The 20,879-nt window shown below is 42.4% G+C and overlaps 1 protein-coding gene and 1 non-coding gene across 2 annotated transcripts; one reads left to right on the forward strand and one right to left on the reverse strand.

Annotated features, from left to right (window-relative positions):
- The first annotated feature begins 6,716 nt into the window (after positions 1–6,716).
- On the forward strand, positions 6,717–6,818 carry LOC128578758 (U6 spliceosomal RNA). Its single transcript, XR_008377889.1, has one exon. It is a non-coding gene; the product is annotated as a U6 spliceosomal RNA (small nuclear RNA).
- A 3,173-nt stretch (positions 6,819–9,991) lies between these two features.
- LOC128578498 (syncytin-1-like) lies at positions 9,992–15,671 on the reverse strand. The gene is made up of 3 exons (XM_053581146.1): positions 15,433–15,671; positions 12,183–12,246; positions 9,992–11,859 (listed from the first exon to the last, which is right to left on the reverse strand). Exons 1-3 carry the CDS (start codon positions 15,442–15,444, stop codon positions 11,141–11,143), a joined length of 795 nt encoding a protein of 264 aa, XP_053437121.1. The 5' UTR covers positions 15,445–15,671; the 3' UTR covers positions 9,992–11,140.
- Between the last annotated feature and the right edge of the window lie 5,208 nt (positions 15,672–20,879).

The raw sequence follows: 20,879 nt of genomic DNA on the forward strand, positions 1-20,879 counted from the left end.
ACTATTAGCATGGGGTAAAGCTTTAACTTTGATATGTGGAATGAGGTTTGGGGAAACTTGGTAAGTTCAATGGCCATACGAGTGGTAAGAAAGGTAGTATATGGCCCTTTCCATGATAGGGAGAGCTCCTTTGTGACACTGCTGAGCTTTTAAGATGACTTTGTCTCTGGTTTTAAATGAGGATAATGTTCTCTTGGGTAGGGTTTGGGTAAGATGAGATCAGCATGTTCCAGAAAATATTTCATGACGTGTTAGCATTTGGCTCACAAGCAGTGACGGAGGCTATGGCAGGTTTCGTAACAGAAAAGAGAAGCCATACATCAGTTCAAAAGGGCTTGGAAAAGAAGGTTTTTCTGTGTACAGCTCTTAAGGAAGGTTAAAAGTAGGGGAGAAGTTGGCTCCAGGGGAGGTGAAGTGCAGTTGTAAGTTTAATTAGAAATAATTTTTGGAGATGGTTAGCTTTCTCTGCCTTTCCAGAGGACTGACCTTGGTAGGGACTATGATGATTCCAAGAACTGACGAGGGGATTAGATATTCCTTGGGTTATTTGAGATGTGAAGGCCAGCCCATTGTCTGAAGAAAGGGAGGTGGGAATGCCAAAGTGGGGAATAATTTCTGTCAGTAAAATGTGGACTATGTCTCCAGCCTTCCCTGCAGTGAGACGGAAGCCTTCCATCCAGAATGAAATAGTGTTCACAAGGGTGAGAAGTATTTTCATCTTTTTACAGGGAGCATGTTGGTGTAATCTATTTTCCAGTCTTTACTTGGGCAGTAGCCTCTAGCCTGATGTAGTTGGGAGAGAGGAAAGGTGAGACCTCCCTGTGGGGAGTTGGTGACACAGATGGTACAGGAAGAGGAGATTTGTTCTAGAAGAGAGTGGAGATTAGAGCATAAAATTAAAGGTTCTAGAAGAATTTCAAATCATTTTTTTCCTACATGAGATAGATTGTGGAGTTGTGTAAGCACTTGAGTGTTTTGGGCTGTGGGGAGAAGTTGTTTTTCTCGTATGTATCATTCTTATTGTGTAGGGAGGTTTTTGGTTTGGTATATTCAGCTACATCCTCTGAAGGATACTGGGACATGATCGAGGGGAAAAGGAGGATGAGGTTTGGGAGAAATTGGATGAGGACAGCTTTACCTGCTGTGAAATCAGTGAGATGTTTTCCCTGAACTGTAGGGTCTGATAGAGATTGTTGACCTTTACAGTGAATGATTGTAATGCAGGTGGGCTGTAGGGCTGCCTAGAGGAGTTGTTGTATTTGAGGTCAAAGCCCTAAGGGGGATCCCAGTGTGGTGAGAAAAACTCTTTCAGCCCAGAAAGCAACATGATGGCATAAAATGTGAATAGCGTATTTTTAATCTGTGTATATATTGATTTTTTTTTTCCCAGAATGTTGTAAGGCTTGGATAAGGGCGGCAACTTCAGTTTTTGGGAAGAAGTTCCCAGAGAGCAGTTTGGCCTGAATGATAGTAGAGGGAAGGCAGATGATAGAATAAGCTCCCTGTCTCTGGCCTTTGTGCAGGAGTGAACTGCCATCAGGTGTGGAGTGGAGGGGTTTCTGATGTATTAGGAAAAACGTTTTGGATGTGTAGTTTGGCTTCCTCAAATGAATGCATGTGTTCAGAGTGTGGTAATGGAAGTAAAGAGGCTGAACCCAAAGGAAAAAATGAAAAAGGAAACACTGGGATTCTGGACCATAGAATGGAGCATAACACTGGGACACAACCCTACACTTAAGGCATGAATGAACAAAAGAACCAAACCAAGAAAAGAAATGGACTGGGAGTGGTGTATAAACCTAATAGGATGACTCTTATTAAAGCTATTTGAAAGTCTTACTCACATTTGAATAGCAGGTGGGGTGAAATCCTCTAGGACTCTCTAAAAAGGAAGGCCAGCAGAATCTGATCTGGGGACAATTGGAACCAGGTCTGAGAAAACTAGGGTGACTAGGGCAGGTGGCAGTGAGATAAAACTAGGCTGCCAGCCAGATGATCCACAACCACATCCTAGTCACTGCACCCTATGAAAGGTGTAAACAATTGTACCCAGAGACAAAACTGCAGCAGGAGAGAAGTTTAGGTCAGCTTTACTTGAAGGAGGAGGGTGACCTGCCAAGGCATTGCAAAGATGGCATCTGAACCTGGGGAACACTTAGAGAACACTTTTATATGGCGTTGTAGGGGAGGTAACATTACACAGATTGCCTGTCAGGTTAGGGTCTTTGATGTAAGCTTCTGGGGAGTGTGACTAGCCAGATCATTTGTATCTTTGTCTTAGGAGCAGAGGAGAAGGAGGGAAAAGGGTTTGTGTGTGCCTGCGTTCTGCTCCCAACATAGATGACACCTCGTAACACTGTCCTGACGCTATAGTCACACTCTGAGAGGCTACAGGCAAGGATGGTCAGATATTTTACAAGTTCACCTTTGTCACTGAGGTCCTAGCAAGGTGGTGGCTAAACAGTGGACAGGGTACTCAGGAAGGGCAAGGGTTCTATATGGAGTCCTAGAAGAAGGACTGAAAGGAGTGCACTATAGGATGTACTTTCACCACAGAGCCCTGATAACTTCATTACCCCAGGGATCCCTGTGCAGGAATCCCATGACAAGTTGCCCACTCCCTTCCTGCTTGCAGGTCCTTGTTCTGTGCATCCGTATCACATCAGGTCCACAGACAAAGGAGGCCACAGCCTGTTAAGAGTCACAGGAAGATAGCCAGGCATTGTGGCGGGCACCTATAGTCCCAGCTACATGGGAGACCGAGGCAAGAGAATTGCTTAAGCCCAGGATTTGGAGGTTGCTGTGAGCTGTATAATGCCATGGCACTCTACCAAGGGCCATAAAGTGAGACTCTGTCTCTACAAAAAAAAAAAAAAAAAAAAAGAATCACAGGAAAGACTGAATATTTTACACAAAGTCCACCCACACCAGAACAGGGGGGACTCCCATGGTGTCTTGCCCTAGTTATTAGCACCATGAAGCAGCCATGGCAGTGAATGGGCAGTATCCTAAATTACTTCCTTTCTGGTGACTCCAGAAGATGAGGTATTCATGAAGGCACAGTATGTGCATTAGTTGAAAGAGTAGGAAGGCCCCTTACCTAGCCAAGTCAAAGAGCCCAAATGAAAACTGAGGGGCTATACCCCTCAGAAGAAAGAGGATCATGAAATTCCAGCACTGCTTTTTTTATCATCCTTGAGAGAATATGGATCAACCTGTTAGATGGAGGTGACACCTCATAAAATTCTCCAGTGTTACAAGAAGATGAAGGCTTTGGACTTAGGTGACAAAATTAAGTTAGAAAAAAATAAAGAGGGTGGCTCCTGTGGCTCAAAGGGGTAGGGCGCCAGTCCCATATGCCAGAGGTGGCAGGTTCAAACCCAGCCCCGGCCAAACACTGCAAAAAAATAAATAAATAAATAAATAAAGAATCCCTGGGCTTGCCTCAGTGAGAACTGAGGGTGCTGAGCACACCAGTGCAATGGCTTGCATGGAATCCAGCTTTGGCTGTCAGCCCTGGGAAACTATAGCTTGGGTAGCTGGAGGAAGGACCTCCATACTTCTTCAAGATTTTTCCTAGGAGATGTGACTTGTTTTCAGGGGTGGGGCAGGAGAGCCTCATATTAGCACAGGAGAGGAGATATAGGCCCCAGTGAATGACAAGTTAGTAGGAATTCTGGTCCTAATCTGATGGCCCGACTTTTCTCAGAACAGATGGGGTTTTACAGAGCCCAATAATAGCTGTCCACTGTGAACCCAAACATCTGGTGTTGGGTTCGTTGTTACCACCTTGAAGAGGATACTCATTTTTCTTGTTCAGGTTCCTGGGTGACCCAGAAATAAAGACATAAGTCACCTGTCAGATCTTATAACACTATTGTCAAGAAAATCCCATTGGCAGTAACTTCCATCAGAGACACTACAGTTGATTTAGCAACTGAGAACACTGACATCTTACCTCTCTCCCTTAGGCATTGACTCTGCATTATCCACCTTCCTTTGCTGACTCCTTCTTTCTGCTACCAGCAAGAGACATCATGCCCCTGCCTCTGGATGAGAAGAATTCACAATGCACACATGATCAGCAACTTCATGCCCAGAGTGAGACCCAAAGCCTGGAGAATGCACAGGTCCCCAAGGCTGTAGAGGAAATCTTTCCCTCCTTCTCCCACCTACTAATGCCAATCAGGCTGAACAAGGCTCCTGCTGCTAAGACTCTGAGTACTCCTAAGGGTCCTCAGAGTTCCTTCTCCACTTCCATTGCCATCACAGCCACCTCATCAAGCCAACCTGAGGAAGGCTCCAGGACCGAAGAAGAAGAAAAAAATACAAGCACCTCAGAAGCTACAGCAAAACCCAGGAATATGTCCATAGATGCTCTAGAAAAAAAAGTGGCTTTACTGGAGAGTTTCCTGCTGCTGAAATATCGAATGAAAGAGGTAGCCACAAAGCAAGATATGTTGAAGATTATCATCAAAGATGATTCAGACCACTACCCTGAGATCCTCCTGAGAGCCTGTGAGCACATGGAAATGATCTATGGCCTTGATGTGAAGGAAGTGGACCCCACCAGCCACTGCTATGGCATCTTCATCAAATTGGGTCTCACTTATGATGGGATGCTGGGTCCTGTAGAAGGCTTGCCCAAGACAGGCCTGCTGATCCTTATGCTGTGTTTGATCTTTATGCATGGCAACCGTGTCTGTGAAGAGGAAGTCTGGAGAGTGCTAAATATAAGAGAAATATATTCTGGCCAGAAGCACTTCATCTATGGGGAGCCCAAAGAGTTCCTTACCAATGATTTGGTGAAGGAAAAGTATCTGGAGTACCGCCAAGTGGCCAACAGTGATCCTGCACGATATGAATTCCTGTGGGGCCCAAGAGCCCATGCTGAAACCAGAAAGATGGAAATCCTGGAGTTTCTGGCCAAAGTTGATGGGACAGACCCAAAGTCTTACCCATCTCAGTATGAGGAGGCTCTGCGAGAAGAAGAGAGAGCTCAGGCTCTCTCAGTCAGGGCTCCCTCCACGTCCATGGCCACTGCGAGTTCCATTGCTGTGTCTGGCAGCTTCTCCCACACCTAGTGAAGTGAGGGGTCCCTTCTTCACGTATCTGAAGAGGGCAGTTTATGTTCAAAGAATGTAGGTCCAGGGTGGAGCTGGGGGAAACAGTGTTTGTTATCTATATGCCTATTTTTTATGTGTAAGCTGACAATTGATTCTTTTATTTTTTAATGAGTATATTATGCAAGTGTTATTTCTTTTAGTAGAAGTTTAATTATCTTCAGTACTCTCATGTTGAAAATAATATTGGTGACACATTGAAAAGTATTCATGAGGTTGAATCATAAGAGCTTTCCTTGGGCTATAAAACCATACATTTTATTTTGTGATGTGAGGTAACATGGCATTTTGATAAGCATTTCCTCTGAACTATGGAACAATTCAGCATTCAAATAGTTAGGATCATTGTGAGAACTAAAAAAACATATTCATCTGTATCATTTTTATCTTCTTTGTCTTTGTTCTGAAAAATTATATAATATTTACATCAATTTACTCAGCTTTTTCCAGAGTGTACATGAAATAAATACTAATAAATTGAGATCCCATGTTTACTGGTTTCTTTAACCCAAAACTCACATTGAACACCTGCTGTTTGGGCAGCATTTTAATGGTACTGGGGATGTTAGGATTAATATTTCAGGACCTACTCACAGAATTTTATCATAGGAGCTATAATTTTCTGAGGATTGTGGTACAATCTTCTAAAACCTTAAGTTTAATTAAAAAGAAGGTGGAATTAGGTTGAGATAGACAGTCCACATGAGCCAGTCCAGTAAGTGTTTGTTTACCCTTGAAGCATGGAAATTTGTGGGTTTTGAAAACTTCATATATTTTAGTGGAAGTTAATTTTACATTAAGCTAGATAGTGTGCATGGTGAGGCTGAGGACATTGTGAACAGAACCAGACCCTCAAATAATGTATGTCAGCATAGAAACCCAAAAGCATATAGTGGAAAACTCTTGCTATCTATTAAATTTTAGTCATGGGTATATCAGAGAGAGATTCTCACCTGTAGCAGGAACGGAAGTTATCCTTTATTTGTGTCTCAGTGCAATTGAACACAGTGTAAAACTAAGTGTTCTATACATATCATCTTCAGTGAGTTTATGAGAAATAATGATGATACTCTGTTGAGATTAGATACCTGACATCTACTGTGGGTCACTCTGCCATGGCCCAAAAACTCCAGTGCCCACTTCTTTCAAAGAAGAACCTAAATTGATTGCTTTCAGTGTAATTTGGCTAGCAACAAGGAAGGGCTAAATTTTTGGTATAGGAGAAATAAATAAAAAGGGGGAGGGTGTTGGGTAAGTGTAGACCAGCACCTGAAACAAAGAGAGGAATTGATCCTTGATAGAAATACTATGAAATCTGAATTACATTAAGTTGTAGAAAACACCCCCACTCCAAATTAGATACCCATTTCCAAGGCAAAAATTTTACTTGCTGAAGGACATTTTGGTGTGATTTGCTATTTCATGTCCCATTGAATTCTCTGTTTTCTGCAAAAGCCTGGATTTAGAAAATTGTTACACATATATACATGTGCACACAAGGGAGGTTGGTAGGATTTGAGGTGCAATTTGGTAATATGAGAATAACTGCTACTAGCTAAGGTCCTCGGATACATCAAGTATCATGTCCCGTGCTGGATTTACTTTCAAAACTTTCCAGTTCTAATGATACAGAGAAGATTAGCATGACGCCTGCACAAGGATGACGCGCAAATGCGTGACGCATTCCATATTTTTAAAATTATAAAATTAAAAAAAAACTTTCCAGTTCTAAGGCTCAGAGACCTTGTGAGTGTGTACAATTTCTTTTTTTGTTGTTTAACATTCATTAATTGTACAAAGAATTAGGTTACACTGATTGAATTTGTTAGATAAAGTTCCTGTTCTAATTTTAGCCACCCCTGAGTGTGTGTCACAGTTTGAGTCCAATTTCAAACGTCTAGGACATTAGAGAGCTGGAGCTAGGTGGCTTCCTTAAATTCATCTACAGCTTACTTTGTTCTACACTTCCCAGCCTGAGTCAAACCTTTGTCTCTTTCTTTATTTCTGTTGTCACTATCCTTATTGCCTCTCAATAAACTTAAATGAGGTATAGAGAAGGAAGGTTGAAATAAGATTTAAATATCAGGTAGGATGGCCTGTGGGAGTCATTTAACTAGCTCCCTGGTTCTTGTAAACCCAGTGTTCCTTCAGAGTTGACTCTGCAGGGGCTGGCATTTTCTCTCTATGCATTGCAGCACCCATCCCCTAAGTCTTCTCCAGTCCTCTTGTCCAAACTGGAAATTGACCTGCTGACCTTCATGACACCCTTCTCTGAAGCTGCACCCTAACATCGAGTGAAAAAAAACAGGGCAGAATTATCTTCCTTTCCCCCAATTTAGAGCGTTCCAACTCCTTGGCAATCCCTCCCATCTCAGTGGTATTATGCTCATAGGAACGTGTTGCTCTAGGTAGAGGTGATTTTGACAGTGAAAAACCTGACCTGAACTCCCAGCTGTTTCTCTACCACACCCTCAAAATGTTTTCCTACAGAGCTTAGTCCAATTTTGCCTAAAATCTACTAGTTTAGCAGATATAATGCTGAAGATTGATAGGATATTTTGAATCCACCCAAATATTTGCAGTAGAATTTTAATAAGTTGTTGCATTTCAGACTGACTAATGAACACATAGACCAGGGGTCCTCAAACTGCGGCCCGCGGGCCACATGAAGCCGTGTGATTGTATTTGTTCCCGTTTTGTTTTTTTACTTCAAAATAAGATATGTGCAGTGTGCATGGGAATTTGGTCATAGTTTTTTTTTTTTAAACTATAGTCCGGCCCTCCAACAGTCTGAGGGATAGTGAATTGGTGCCCCGTTTAAAAAGTTTGAGGATGCCTGACATAGACCAATGAGTGATATTACCAATGTTGTTAAGATTTTCTCATCAATGATAGATGAGAAAATACCAAATATCATGGAGCTCATTGCTTAGCACAAATCAACTGATGATTGATTTTCTAAAAATCCCTGGAATCCTCAGAGTTTAAATGTGGTTTATTGGCAGTCATGTTATCATTGGTTGGCAAAGGTAAAAATATTTCAGTATCCTTCCCTTGCCTCTTATTTCTCTGCTTTCCCCACAAAAAAATTCTGTTTTTTCCTTGTGTCTAGTGGCATATGTACAAGTGTTCATGTATTTCAAGTATATTTGAAGGTAGCAGGACTTCACAGATTTAGCCATATACCAATAATAAGAAGAAAATTCTCATACTGTTCAAATTTTGGAAGTTATTACTTAAGTCAGTGCACAAAGGTAGTATGGAATTAAAAAGGCAAAGCCTCCCTGCTGAGATTTTACAGGGTCTTAAAAAAATTGATGTGAACCTGTTTTTGGCAGCAACTTTCTAACACAGAGGGATACAACAGAATAGCATCTTGAAACATTTGGAGAATGTCAAGGAAATTTGGCATGCTGGGGAACTGCCAGGAAATGAAGAGGGTGATTATCAAAAATATTCTCACAGATCCTCTCTGTTGAGTATCAGCCATGTAACATTTCATGGGAGAGATTGCAGGTGCTCATTAACATCTTGTCTTCCTCTCCTTCCTGGGTTCATGGTCAGACTACCTTACCAAGTGTCCCTGTAGTTAAAATAATCATGTGACCTACAGCTTGAACTTTATCTTAGAAATGAAGAAAAAGTATCCAATGCATTAAGTACTATTATGAAACCAATTTATAATCACTCACATTTTCATAAGAAAGATAAATCATAACTATAGTCTAAGATGAGGGAGGGAAGAGGAGGGGAATCAGACAGGAGGGGGGCCATTCGATGGAAGGAGGGTAAACGGTGGATCCATTCCTATAGTTCATCTTGCAAAGGTACATGTCAACTATATTAAGTATAGAGTATTAAGGTCTTAACAGAATAATTAAGTAAATGAGGTGAAGGCTATGTTAACTAGTTTGATGTAAGCATTCCTAATTATATATAAAATCAGCACATTGTACCCCATAAAGGCATCAATGTATACATGATCTATATGTTTATGATTTAATAAAAAAATATAGAAATGAAAACAATGTCACCTAAACATTTGTGCACTCATACTAATCTGAAATGAAGAAAATGTTAAAAATCACGTGACTAACACTGGCCATTGCTATACATAAATGAGTCAATGTCATATTTGAAATTTTCAAGCCAAGGTACTTGATGTCCAGTTTGCAGTTGTCCATGCATTTTTCTTCCATTAAGCAGAAAACATGAAGATCATGCATTTATAAGGTGGAACTGCAAAAGGAAAGCAGCCTGGACCCCTGTGTTGCCTATCAGTACAGTGTCTTCCAAGCCACATGTCTATTTTCCTTTTTTCATTGTTTCCAGCAGGTGGGTAAATCCAGTCTTTGTTACTCCATCTTCACTAGAGGTAGAAGTTGTATAATTCAGAAGTAAATATAAACTATTTCAGCATGCAAATGTGTCAAATGAAAAAGCCTTCATTTCAAATGCACTAAAATTAAAATGAGGATAGAAAAACTGTGGGAAACACAAAAACACATACACACATAATTTTGACCTTTTGTACGTAAGGTTGACTTTTATGATGGACCTCTTTTCACTGAGCATAATGATGCATGTATCTTTCATCTGTCATCTGTTATTTTTGCTGTTTTTTTTTTTGTTTGTTTTGTTTGTTTGTTTCTTGCTTCCCATGCACCATAAATAAACTGAGCCATTCAATCGCTCCCACATTGCCTGGGGGTCTTGTTCCCAAAATGGGCTGAGGATGAGGGGTAATTGGGGAGGGCTTTCCTGGTCCTTCTATGACCCCGCCCGTGAGTCAGTCGACAGGGATACCTGGAGGAGGGAGTGAGAAGGAGAAGGGGCAAGGGGCAGGAAGAATGGAGACAAGACAGGAGTCTGATCAAGTCTCGTTTATTGCAAAGTTCTTCCAGGGTATATAAGGGTAGGTGAAGGAGGAGGTTTACATCACCAGGTATCCAAGCAACCTGGCCTTGGTGGAGATAAGTTCCAAACGGCAAGCTTCCAAGTTTCACTCACGTGATTTATGAGAAGAGGCCTGGCGTTTGCAGGGAAATAGAAACTTAGGCCTAGCATTTGCAGGGAAATAGAAACCTAAGTCTGTTAGTACCGGAAATAGCACTTGGCCTACAAAATAGATGCTGTGGTGTCAGCCTTCCACAGGTCCCCCTTTTTTATAATATTTTTAAATGTACATTTTACCTTTAAAGTTTTGCCAGCTCTCCACCGAGAGGGCGGGGTGACTGTGTCTGTCTTAGGTGGGGACCGCCTTACCATCTCAGCTGATCCTCCTTACCCGTCATGGGATACACAGTAGCTATCTGACCGGGCTCCTGTCTTAGGTTGGTAGGATAAGCAAAGTCTGAGATGAGGGTCCTCGTTATCCATCCTTGACTAGCCAGTCCCCTAAGTAGTTACGGTTATGCGTTCATCTTCCATAGCAAGTCTGTGATAATGAACCTGGAGGGGCTGCATTTTAATAGCATCAATTTGTTGTTTATAAAGGCCATGACTTTGTTAAAAAGAAAAGGTCCTAGCGACAGCAAAATTAGTAAGCCAAGGAGGGGCCATAAAAATGGAAGGAGATAAGGCAGAAAGCCATCTAGCCCGCTCCAAAACAGGTTGTTCATAATTTTTCTTTTTCTTTCCTCTAGATTATCTTGCAATTTCTTTATTTTGTCTCGAACAATTCCTGACTTATTTGCATAAAAGCAGCATTTTTCCTGTAATGCTAAGCAGATGCCTCCTTGGTTAGCCTTTAGAAGATCTAAACCTCTTCTATTCTGTAGTACTACTTCAGCTAAGGAATCTAATTGATCTTGAAGATCTTTAACTGTGCCTGATAGGGCTTGTATATCTTCTGCCATAAGTTGAGATAGTTCAGTATATTTATGTATAGCAATGCTCATACCAGCGGTACCAGTGGCCATGCCAGCAGTGATTCCCAGAGTGGCCAAGAGAGGGAGAAATTGGATAGCCCTTCTAGAACGGCCAGATATATAATCAAAGGATGGTGTAGGTAAAGATTAATTTCCATTGACTATATCTATATCGGGTAGTAAAAGGGCGATAGTACATAATCCTGTCCAATTAGTGGGAAGAATGGTATATGCCAAGTTATTGCCACAAACAAATACCATATCATTGGGAGCACAAGGGGAATAAGTAACATTGATGATGTCAGTGCAATTGGTCAAAGAGAGTATGCCAATACCAATAGCATAACTGTCGTCTCTATAAAGAGAGACAATACAGGGTGCTTCAGAAAAGACAGGTGGCACTGGTAAAGGCATGATGGGCATGCAGTTATTAGATGACAATTCAATGGAATTAACATTGATAGCAATAGGCATAGATAGTCCTAAATGAAGGCATAACCAGCAATTTTGAGCCAAAGAAGGGTTGGATTGATTAAGTAATCTATGTGTGATGTCTAGCATTTTCAGGGTTTGGGGGTCTAGATTCATATTCCTATTTTTGGGTAAAGCTATTGGATGGTAGTTAAATTTAGGAGACATGTGGTTTACAATGTTTTCCAGTTGCTTTTGGACTATATTCTGTCTTACCTGATCTTGGGGTCCACCTCCATCAGAGACGTGCACAGGTGGAGTCTTATTCCAGCAAACTGTTTTTCCTACTGTATCGGTACAGCCAGATTGGGCATATTTATTTGAGGTCCCCTGGACCTGAGGGATTGTGTCCCACTCGCCTCCAAATGTCCCTGAAAAATGTCTGGTCAAGATTGCTGTAAAATAGGTACTATTATCTGTACCAGTGCATAGTTGAACCTGCTCATAACAGGTATTATGTACAGATGGATGGAATTCTATACAAGGGCATGGTCCAGGCTTGTTATTAAAGGTGGGGATAATTTTAGCCTTTTTGCTACAGACTCATGCCTGTGCTCCATGAATATTTGTCTCATTACTAAGTATGCTGTTTTATCACCACAATCTACATTTAGGAGAGGGGTTGTCTCACCGTTCCAGGTGCCACCATGGCACTCGCAAGGAGTACCAGTTAATTTTTGTAAGAGTGCCCGAGCCTCATGGGGATTACTGAAACCACCTTCATTTTTTCGTATTAGGAGAGAGATTCCCAGCAGTAGCCACATCCAGGTGCTCATAGTTACCTGCAAAGAGAAAGAAAGAAAGCCTTCTCAGGGGGCCTCTTGCTCCCTGGATTTAGAGGTGATGATGTTATCTACTTGTTTGACCAGTCGTTCAGGTAACCATCATGCTGCTTCCATCTTCTGTGAATATATGCATATGGCACCTCTACCCCAAATTAAAACTGGATCGGGGCCATGCCATTTATTATCTAATGGATCTTTCCATAGGGCAGTGGCAAAATCACGTTTAGTATCTGGGTGCCAGAAGCGGTCTGCTGCAGAACGGCCGTCTTGGTCCAGTGTGAAAAAATTTAAAATGAGTAATGAATGGGATAAGAGATTTCTTGGGGACCCCTTAACAGGGTACCATTCCCCCTTCTTTATTTTTTCTAGAGTGTTTTTAAGAGATTAGTGGGCACGTTCTACTATGCCCTGCCCCTGTGGGTTAAATGGTATACCAGAGATGTGTTTGATAGCGAGGTGTTTACAGAAGGTGTTAAATGCATGTCCTGTGTATCCTGGACCATTATCAGTTTTAATTTGTTTAGGGGTGCCTAGTACAGTCATGGTGGCTAGTACATGGGCAATGACATGTTTGCCGGCCTCCCCTGACTGGCCAGTGGCATAAATAAATCCATTGAAGGTATCTATGGTTACATGAACATACTTGAGTTTTCCAAATTCAGGTAGGTGAATAACATCCATTTGCCAGATGGCATTGGGTATGAGACCTCGAGGATTTACTCCTATTTGGGGAGTAGGGAGTAGAATTACACAAGAAGGGCATTGCTTTACAATGTGGCGGGCTTGTTCCCAGGTAATTTGAAACATGAGTCTAAGGGTGTGAGCGTTTAGATGATGTAATTGGTGAGCAGCGGAGGCTAATGCGATCCGATCAGGCTCTGTGGTGGTTTGGGCAGTATAGACTAAGTGAGTGGCTTTGTCTGCTCTGTGGTTACCATCAGTTAGGGGGCCAGGTAAATTGGAATGAGCTCTAATGTGTCCAATGAAAAAGGGGAGGGTCCTTTGGTGTATAAGATTTTGGAGTTGCAAGAAAAAGGTAGCAGTTTCTGATACATGTTTGATTTGTGCTGCTGTCTCTAATAAGGGAACTGAATGAGCTAAATAAGCACTATCAGTATAAATATTCAAAGCTCGATTGGGAAATGCGGAGAAAACTTTGATAACTGCTTGAAGTTCTACAATTTGTGCAGAATTTGATTTTACCTGAAATTGCACAATCTCTGTATCTCTGTATTAAGCTGCATGACCAGAAGAGGAGCCATCTGTGAAAACTAATAAGGCATTGGGCAATGGGGAATTGGAGGTTCTTGTGGGAAATACAAGGTCATGTGTACTAATAAATTGTAATAATTTATTGGGTAGATAATGATCGTCAAGTTTACCTGAATAAGAAGCACAAGCAATAGGCCAATGTTCTGTAGTTTGAAATAACCAATTAATTTGTGCCTGAGAATAAGGCTGTATAATATCTGGTTCTTTACTAAAGTACTTTTTACTATTTTCCCTTCCCATAATGATGATATCCGTGACAGCCTGATAATAGGGATAAATAACTTTTGTGGGAGAAGCAGGTAAGTGGATCCACATTATGGGGGCAGTTTGCCAAAATACTGCTGTGGGTGTAAGAGAAGTTTTACAAATGATGTAACTCAAGGGCTGAGTGTAATCTATGGTTGTAACAAATTGTGAATGAATAGCTTGTTGTACTAATGCTAAAGTCTGACGGCCTTCTTCTGTTAATGTTCTAGGAGAATTGGGGTTGCTATCGCCTTGTAAAATAGTAAATAAAGGTTTTAAATCCCCTGTGGTTAGTTTTAAGTAAGGTCTAAGCCAGTTTATATCCCCTAAGAGCTTTTGAAAATCATTTAGTGTTTTTAATTTGTCCAATCTGAGGGCAGCTTGAGTATTAGTAATTCTGGGTCCAGTTAGGTGGAAACCAAGATAAAGGTAGGGATCTTTTAGCTGAACTTTTTCTGGGGCTATTTGAAGTCTCTGGTTTATGAGGGAGGATGATAAATCACTGTAACATAGTAAAACCTGCTGAGCATTCTGTCCAGCAATAAGAATATCATCCATATAATGAATGATGTACATGGAGTTCCAGCGAAGCCTAGTTTCCTGAGTAGCTGCAGCAACAAATTTTTGGCATAAGGTGGGGATGTTGGCCATGCCCTATGGTAAAACTTTCCATTGGAATCTTTTCATAGGTTCCTTGAAGTTAATAAAGGGGAGACTGAATGCAAATCTTTTTTGATCTAATGGATGGAGTGGTATAGTGAAAAAACAGTCTTTAAGATCAATGATAATTTTATAGTAACCAAGAGGGATGGCCACAGGAGTGGGTAATCCACAGGAGTTGCAACGCCCCCATGAGGACCATACTGGAGTTTACAGCTCTTAAGTCTTGTAACAGTCTCCATTGCCCTGACTTCTTTTTTATGACAAAGATTGGAGTGTTCCATGGGGAGTTGGTTTCCTCTATATGCCCAGCTTTTAATTGTTCCTGCACTAACTGCTGAGCGGCTTCTAATTTTTCTTTTGAGAGGGGCCATTGATCAACCCATACAGGCTCATCACTTTTCCAAGTGATCTTATCTGCATGGTGTGCAGGAATGTCAATAGCCCTTAAGATAAATTTCCTAGCCCTTTTTTGTCTGTTTTTCCGGTAATTTATAGAGGGCTGGGAATGCCTGATTCCTCTTTGTTTGATTCCTTATCACTCTCTAGTGAGATAAGATCTTCTTGCTCATTAAGCTGACAGCTAGGAGGAGTGCCTCCAGCAGCCCTAAAATCCTGGGACGGATCTTGGAATTTAATATCCTTTTCTTTGTGGTGATGTAACAGTTCTTCTCCCTTTTTTATGACGTCCACAACTGCGGGACAAACACTACAATAGCTAATAATATCATTAATGAGATTCCAGTATGAGAAAGCAGTGACTGGTATTTTTTCAGGTCCAAATACCTGATAAAAATCATTCAAAGCATCACCTACTCTTTTCATCTTTTCTCATCTATGGTTCCTTCTTGAGGAAACCAAGGACAGACTTCTTTTAAGAAGTTAAAAAATTGAAATAGCTGTTTAATTTTGACCTTTACTCCTCGCGTCCTGAGTGCATCTCTTAACTGTTCCACAAATAACTCATGCTGACTGACTTCTTGCCCCATGATCACTACTACTCACCAAGATCCTCATTCCAGCGCAGCAGGCTACTGCGTGGCCAGGTCCCGATGTTTCTCTGAGCCAGCCGGCTGCCTCCAGTAGCTTCTTCACCTTTTTCCCTCGTATCCAGGTCCCTGGTCGGGCACCACGTGACCCGGCCCGTGGGTCAGTCGACAGGGATACCTGGAGGAGGGGGTGAGAATGAGAAGGGGCAAGGGGCAAGAAGAATGGAGACAAGACAGGAGTCTGATCAAGTCTCGTTTATTGCAAAGTTCTTCCAGGGTATATAAGGGTAGGTGAAGGAGGAGGTTTACGTCACCAGGTATCCAAGCAACCTGGCCTTGGTGGAGATAAGTTCCAAACAGCAAGCTTCCAAGTTTCACTCACGTGATTTACGAGAAGAGGCCTGGCGTTTGTAGCGAAATAGAAACTTAGGCCTAGCATTTGCAGGGAAATAGAAACTTAAGTCTGTTAGTACCGGAAATAGCACTTGGCCTACAAAATAGATGCTGTGGTGTCAGCCTTCCACACTTCTATCCCAGTCATTAGCCTGCACCAATGCTGGATCCACAGGATGAGCCTGGAGCATCGCTCCTGTGAGAAACAAAGTAATAAGGCTTTGCTGAACAGAAGGAGGCAGGTCCTAGGCCTGGAGTTTATTTAGGGGCACTGTCTGGATGGACAGGGGAACAGCTGGGTGAGAGTACACCTTGATCCCTGGAGGGCTTCTGAGGGTGGACACTAACTCCAAAGCCAGGAAGCCACACCTGGATGTCTGTAACTTCTTACAGGCAGAACACCGCAAGACATTTGGAGCTGGGGTTGGGCAGAGGCAGCACCTTACACTAACACTATAGCCAATGGCTACACAGTGACTGCATAGCAGGGGGTGGGGGGACCCCACATCAAGTCAACTGTGGAGAGTACTGCCCTGGCCCAGGTCTTCAATAAGCAAAGTAGGAGAGGGAGTGGCAGGGACTGGGCCCTGAAATCTGGTCCAGGAGCTATCACACCTGGGCAGAGACTTTAACCAGTACCTAAGAGTCACTCCAGCTAAGTAAGGATCTTCCAGGTGAGATGACAAATGAGAATCCCCCCAAAATATAAGCTGAATCAGAGAGTCTTCATGTCCCCTTCCATGGGGAAAAGGAAATATCTACCACATTCCAGAATCAGCTGCGGGTCTGAGAAGAGCAGGACCCAGGCTTGGCCCCTAGGTCTGATGGGCATTCTCTGCACACAGCTCTTGAACAGAACACAGCCAGTCCTTGGGGTTAATCTGCTCTAGGTTCTGTCCTGGGTCCATGCTTATCCCCTTCAGACTCTCCAGGACTGGCTGGGAGAGGCACCTCTCAGACCCATTGGGCTCAAGGTAGATTTTACCAGCAGGATCCCAGGGGTACCCTGGTGGCCTCCCAACCACCTCTCCCAGGCCCCACATGTCTCTACTTTTTGTCTAATTTGACTGTTACCAGTAAAGGTCCTTTTCAAGGTTCTCTGGCTAGTGAATCTCCACCTGCTTGAGGGCCAAAACCTGCATTCTGGCAGGCCCTGGAGCTGCTCCCACCTGGATGGGCATCAGAAAAACCTGGATGACCCCAGACAGCCCTAGGCTGTGACTAATGAACCAGCCCGCCAGCCACTGGCTAAAATTGAGCCTGGCAGGGTCTCATAGGCAGTGGTGATAGTCAGTCTAGCAGCCAGGTGTCATTGTGAAGATAAATGTGGAAGGAGCCCTGAAAGGAAAAGGAAGCCAGACCAGTGGTTGAAGCCAGCCCTCAGTGGGTCCTGACACTTAGTGGGCACCCATGTTACTAGATCAAACACTCAGTGGGCACCCATGTTACTAGAGCAACATTAACTAGTCAGAACCACACCCCAACTGTGGTACTGGTACCATGCCTCAGAGGAATACAGTTAGATATGTGCCTGTCCTGGGTCAGAAAGGACGCAGTTCTTGTCCCCAAAGATTCCACCTCCTATTAGAGCTACCACCACTATGAGCAGAGGAGGGACAGGATCAAGGCAGAGCAGGAGTCCGCCCCATCCAGCAGGGTGCCTTCTGGGCAATCACAAGCTCAGCAAGACAGAGATGAGCCTGGGTGCTGGGGATACATGTGAAGTGCCAACCTGGAGTCAACCGGCAAACAGGTCTCCATGGGGGAGACCCAGTGTGAGTAGCTGAGAGGTCAGCCAGAGAAGGTGGTTTCCATCTCCTGCAGTGTTGCCAGCTTCAACTGCCGACCCTCCCACTCTGGATCCTCCCGGGCTTGCTGAAGGCGCTCACATTTCTATCTCAGCCTGTCGCTCTTCCCCAGCACCCCCACAGGCACTGGTTCATGGCCAGTTAGGCCCAGCTCTGCTCCTTGAGCTCCTTCCACTGGGAGTTTTGGTCCTCTACACTCCTGGAAGGACCTGGGGCCTTCCACTGCCAGGACACTGAAGACTGGGTCCTTAGCCCTGGGCCCTCTGACCATGCTCCAGGATCTGCTCCACAAAGGGAGCTGCTGGGCAGGTGGGCAACACCATGTGCTTTGTGGCCTTGCAGACCATCCAACAGGCCCCTTTAGACCCGGGTGCTTCCTAGATTTGTTTTTGAGACAGAGTCTTGCACTGCAAGGCAGGCTAGAGTGTAGTGGTGTCATCAGAGCTCATTGCAACATCTCACTCCTGCGTTCAAATGATCCTCCTGTCTCAGCCTCACCAGTATAAACATAGGCCACCATATATGGGTAATTTTTTCTATTTTTAGTAGAGACAGGGTCTCGCTCTTGCTCAGGCTGTTCTCTAATTCCTGAGCTCAAGGGATCTGCACACTTCACGGCTATGGATCACTACTCTTTACCCATTCATTCATTGAAAGACATTTGATTTGGGCTACTATTCATAAAGCTGCAATGAACACCCTTGTGTAGGTTCTGTTTTGTAAACATGGAAATTTTTTTGTCAAGGTAAATATGCAGTAGGGGTATGTCAAAAATAAGTGCTTCTGGCCAGGCAAAGTGTCTCATGCCTGTAATCCAAGCACTCTGGGAGGCCGAGGCTGGTGGGCCACTTGAGCTCAGGAGTTTGAGACCTGTGGGAGCAAGAGCTAGACAATCATCTCTAAAAATAGTTGGGCTTTGTGGTGGAAACCTGTGGTCCCAGCTCCTTAAGAGGCTGAAGCAAGAGGATTGCTTGACCCAAGAATTTGAGGTAACTGTAAGTTATGATGCCAGGGCAAGTAACATAGTGATACCTTTACTGAGGTCCAACCCACTGATATATATTGTCCAACCCACAAACACAAATTGTGCCTAGCAAGGGGGAGGGGAGAGGTGAGAGGGGAGAGAAGTTTGGTGGGAGGAGAAGACAATTGGCAGATTTTCAATCAATGTGCACAATGTGAGGGATATTCAGCACTCTCTATGGGTAAATGGATCATATTAATTTGAAAATTAAAAATATATTAATTATACAAACTAATAAAAAATGTGAAGTATATGTTTCTTATTTCTAATCCTAGAGAAGTTTAACATGACTTTCCTCTGTTGTAAAGATGAAATGAACAGTGTAGTAAATTTTTAAAAATCAATACTTTTATTCAATTATGACTTTCTAAATTTGAAAATGAAAGAATATAAAATCATTTTACCATGAAAGAAATCAGCATGTGTTACATTTATGAGAAACTTGCAAATGCTTTTTCAGAGAGCCCAGATTATTTTACATTCCCATGATAAATGACTGAGGATATAGCTGCTCCATATACTCACCAGAACTATTCATAGCATTTTTAAGGGTGTTCTAACAGCATAAAATGCCATCTTACAGTGACTGACATTTGCATTTCCATAAAAAATTACACTTAACATATTTCCATATGTTTATTTGGTAACATATTTTTATCTGTTTATTTGATATCTCTATATTATCTTTGGTAAAGTATGTGTTCAAGTCTTTTGTCCATTTTCTATTTGGACTCTTCATTTCTCACTGTTGAGTTCAAAGAGTTTCTTCATTTAGGAAACAAATACTGTGTTGATGTGGTTTTCAAACATTATTACCTGATCTGTCAATTGCAGTTTGCTTCTTCTGTTAGTGTATTTTAAATAGCAAAATGTTTCAGATGTCATTAGGTCTAATGCATGAATGTTTCTTTCATGGACATAAAGCTAGGAGTAAGGAATTTTCACAATGGAGGGGAGGCCATGTAATAGAGTTGGGGAGAGTATGTCGTCCTCAACAAAAGACAGATGATAGGATATGTTGGAGGGAATTTTTAGAGTCCTCATCTTAGTGAGGGTCCTCACCTTACCACAAGTGCCTTGGTATAGTGGATTTCTATTTCTTCATGACAGGAACCTGAGGCAGCCTCTTAAAATACACATGCAAGCCATTCTCAATGAGATCAAATAAGGAAAGTGTATGGCATTTGGGTTGCTTCAGAAATTATAATTATAGAGGATGTTCTAACTACCCGAAGCCTCTCTAGTGAGTGAGAGCTGGCCTTTTCTTAACATTATTTTGGGGGAACATAATGAATGTACTAGAAATATAATAGAGAATATCAGAATAAAACACTTTAATAAGGCTAGGTATTTTCTCATGAAACTTTCAGATAATTCATATAATTATATACATACACACAAAAACTCTTGTAGATATCACTTACATAGAATATTTTTAATATATTGTCATTAACAATGGCAAAAATACGTCAATGCACTGAGTAACTGCAATGTTAGATAATGTCAGAAGTGAAAGACTCACAAAATTTTGACTATCAGACTCATCCATGTAGTAAGCACATCTTTAAGAACAGAAGGTCCTAAAGAGACTAATCTTTAGTAGATAAACTGAAGAAATATATCATAATTTTTTTTCTCTTTTTTTCAACAAATCATACCCTGACTTATATAGGTCCTGCCTCTTAGGACAGCTTCTCCATTGTACCTATGACCCTGATCCATTTTGTGCAAGGATTAGACACACATCACAGAGAATACAGGGAGATAATATTACTCAGAAAGCCTTTAATCAGGGAGCCAGAATCCCAAACATATACCACATAGAGAGAAATATGAGAGGATCTTATGGCTAGAACATAGGGGGAAAGGACGATTTGACCCTGCTGACAGCCTACAGAGGATATAGGCTGCTGTGGCCCAGGAGAAATGTAGGATCTGTGCATGGGGTGAGGATTAGATGGCTGTTGCAGACAAAGAAGAGTTACACACCTCTCCTAATTTTAAAAAGATTCTTCAGACTTGACTATTTGGGGGACACTTTGTACTGTCCAGGACCCTTGAGGAACTCCATCCACCACCACTGCTTCTGCAGCTGTCTCACACACAGGAGCTAGTGAAGATGGCATCAGAGCCTGGTGAAGAACTATCCAAGTACTCCACAGGCCCAGCCACATATGGAGAGGTCTTGTGCAGAGAAATGCCTGTTTTTGTGCTTCTTTAAAAAGATGACTCTTAGGG

This window comes from Nycticebus coucang, chromosome X (genome assembly GCF_027406575.1).
Source record: "Nycticebus coucang isolate mNycCou1 chromosome X, mNycCou1.pri, whole genome shotgun sequence".
NCBI classification, from domain to species: domain Eukaryota; kingdom Metazoa; phylum Chordata; class Mammalia; order Primates; family Lorisidae; genus Nycticebus; species Nycticebus coucang.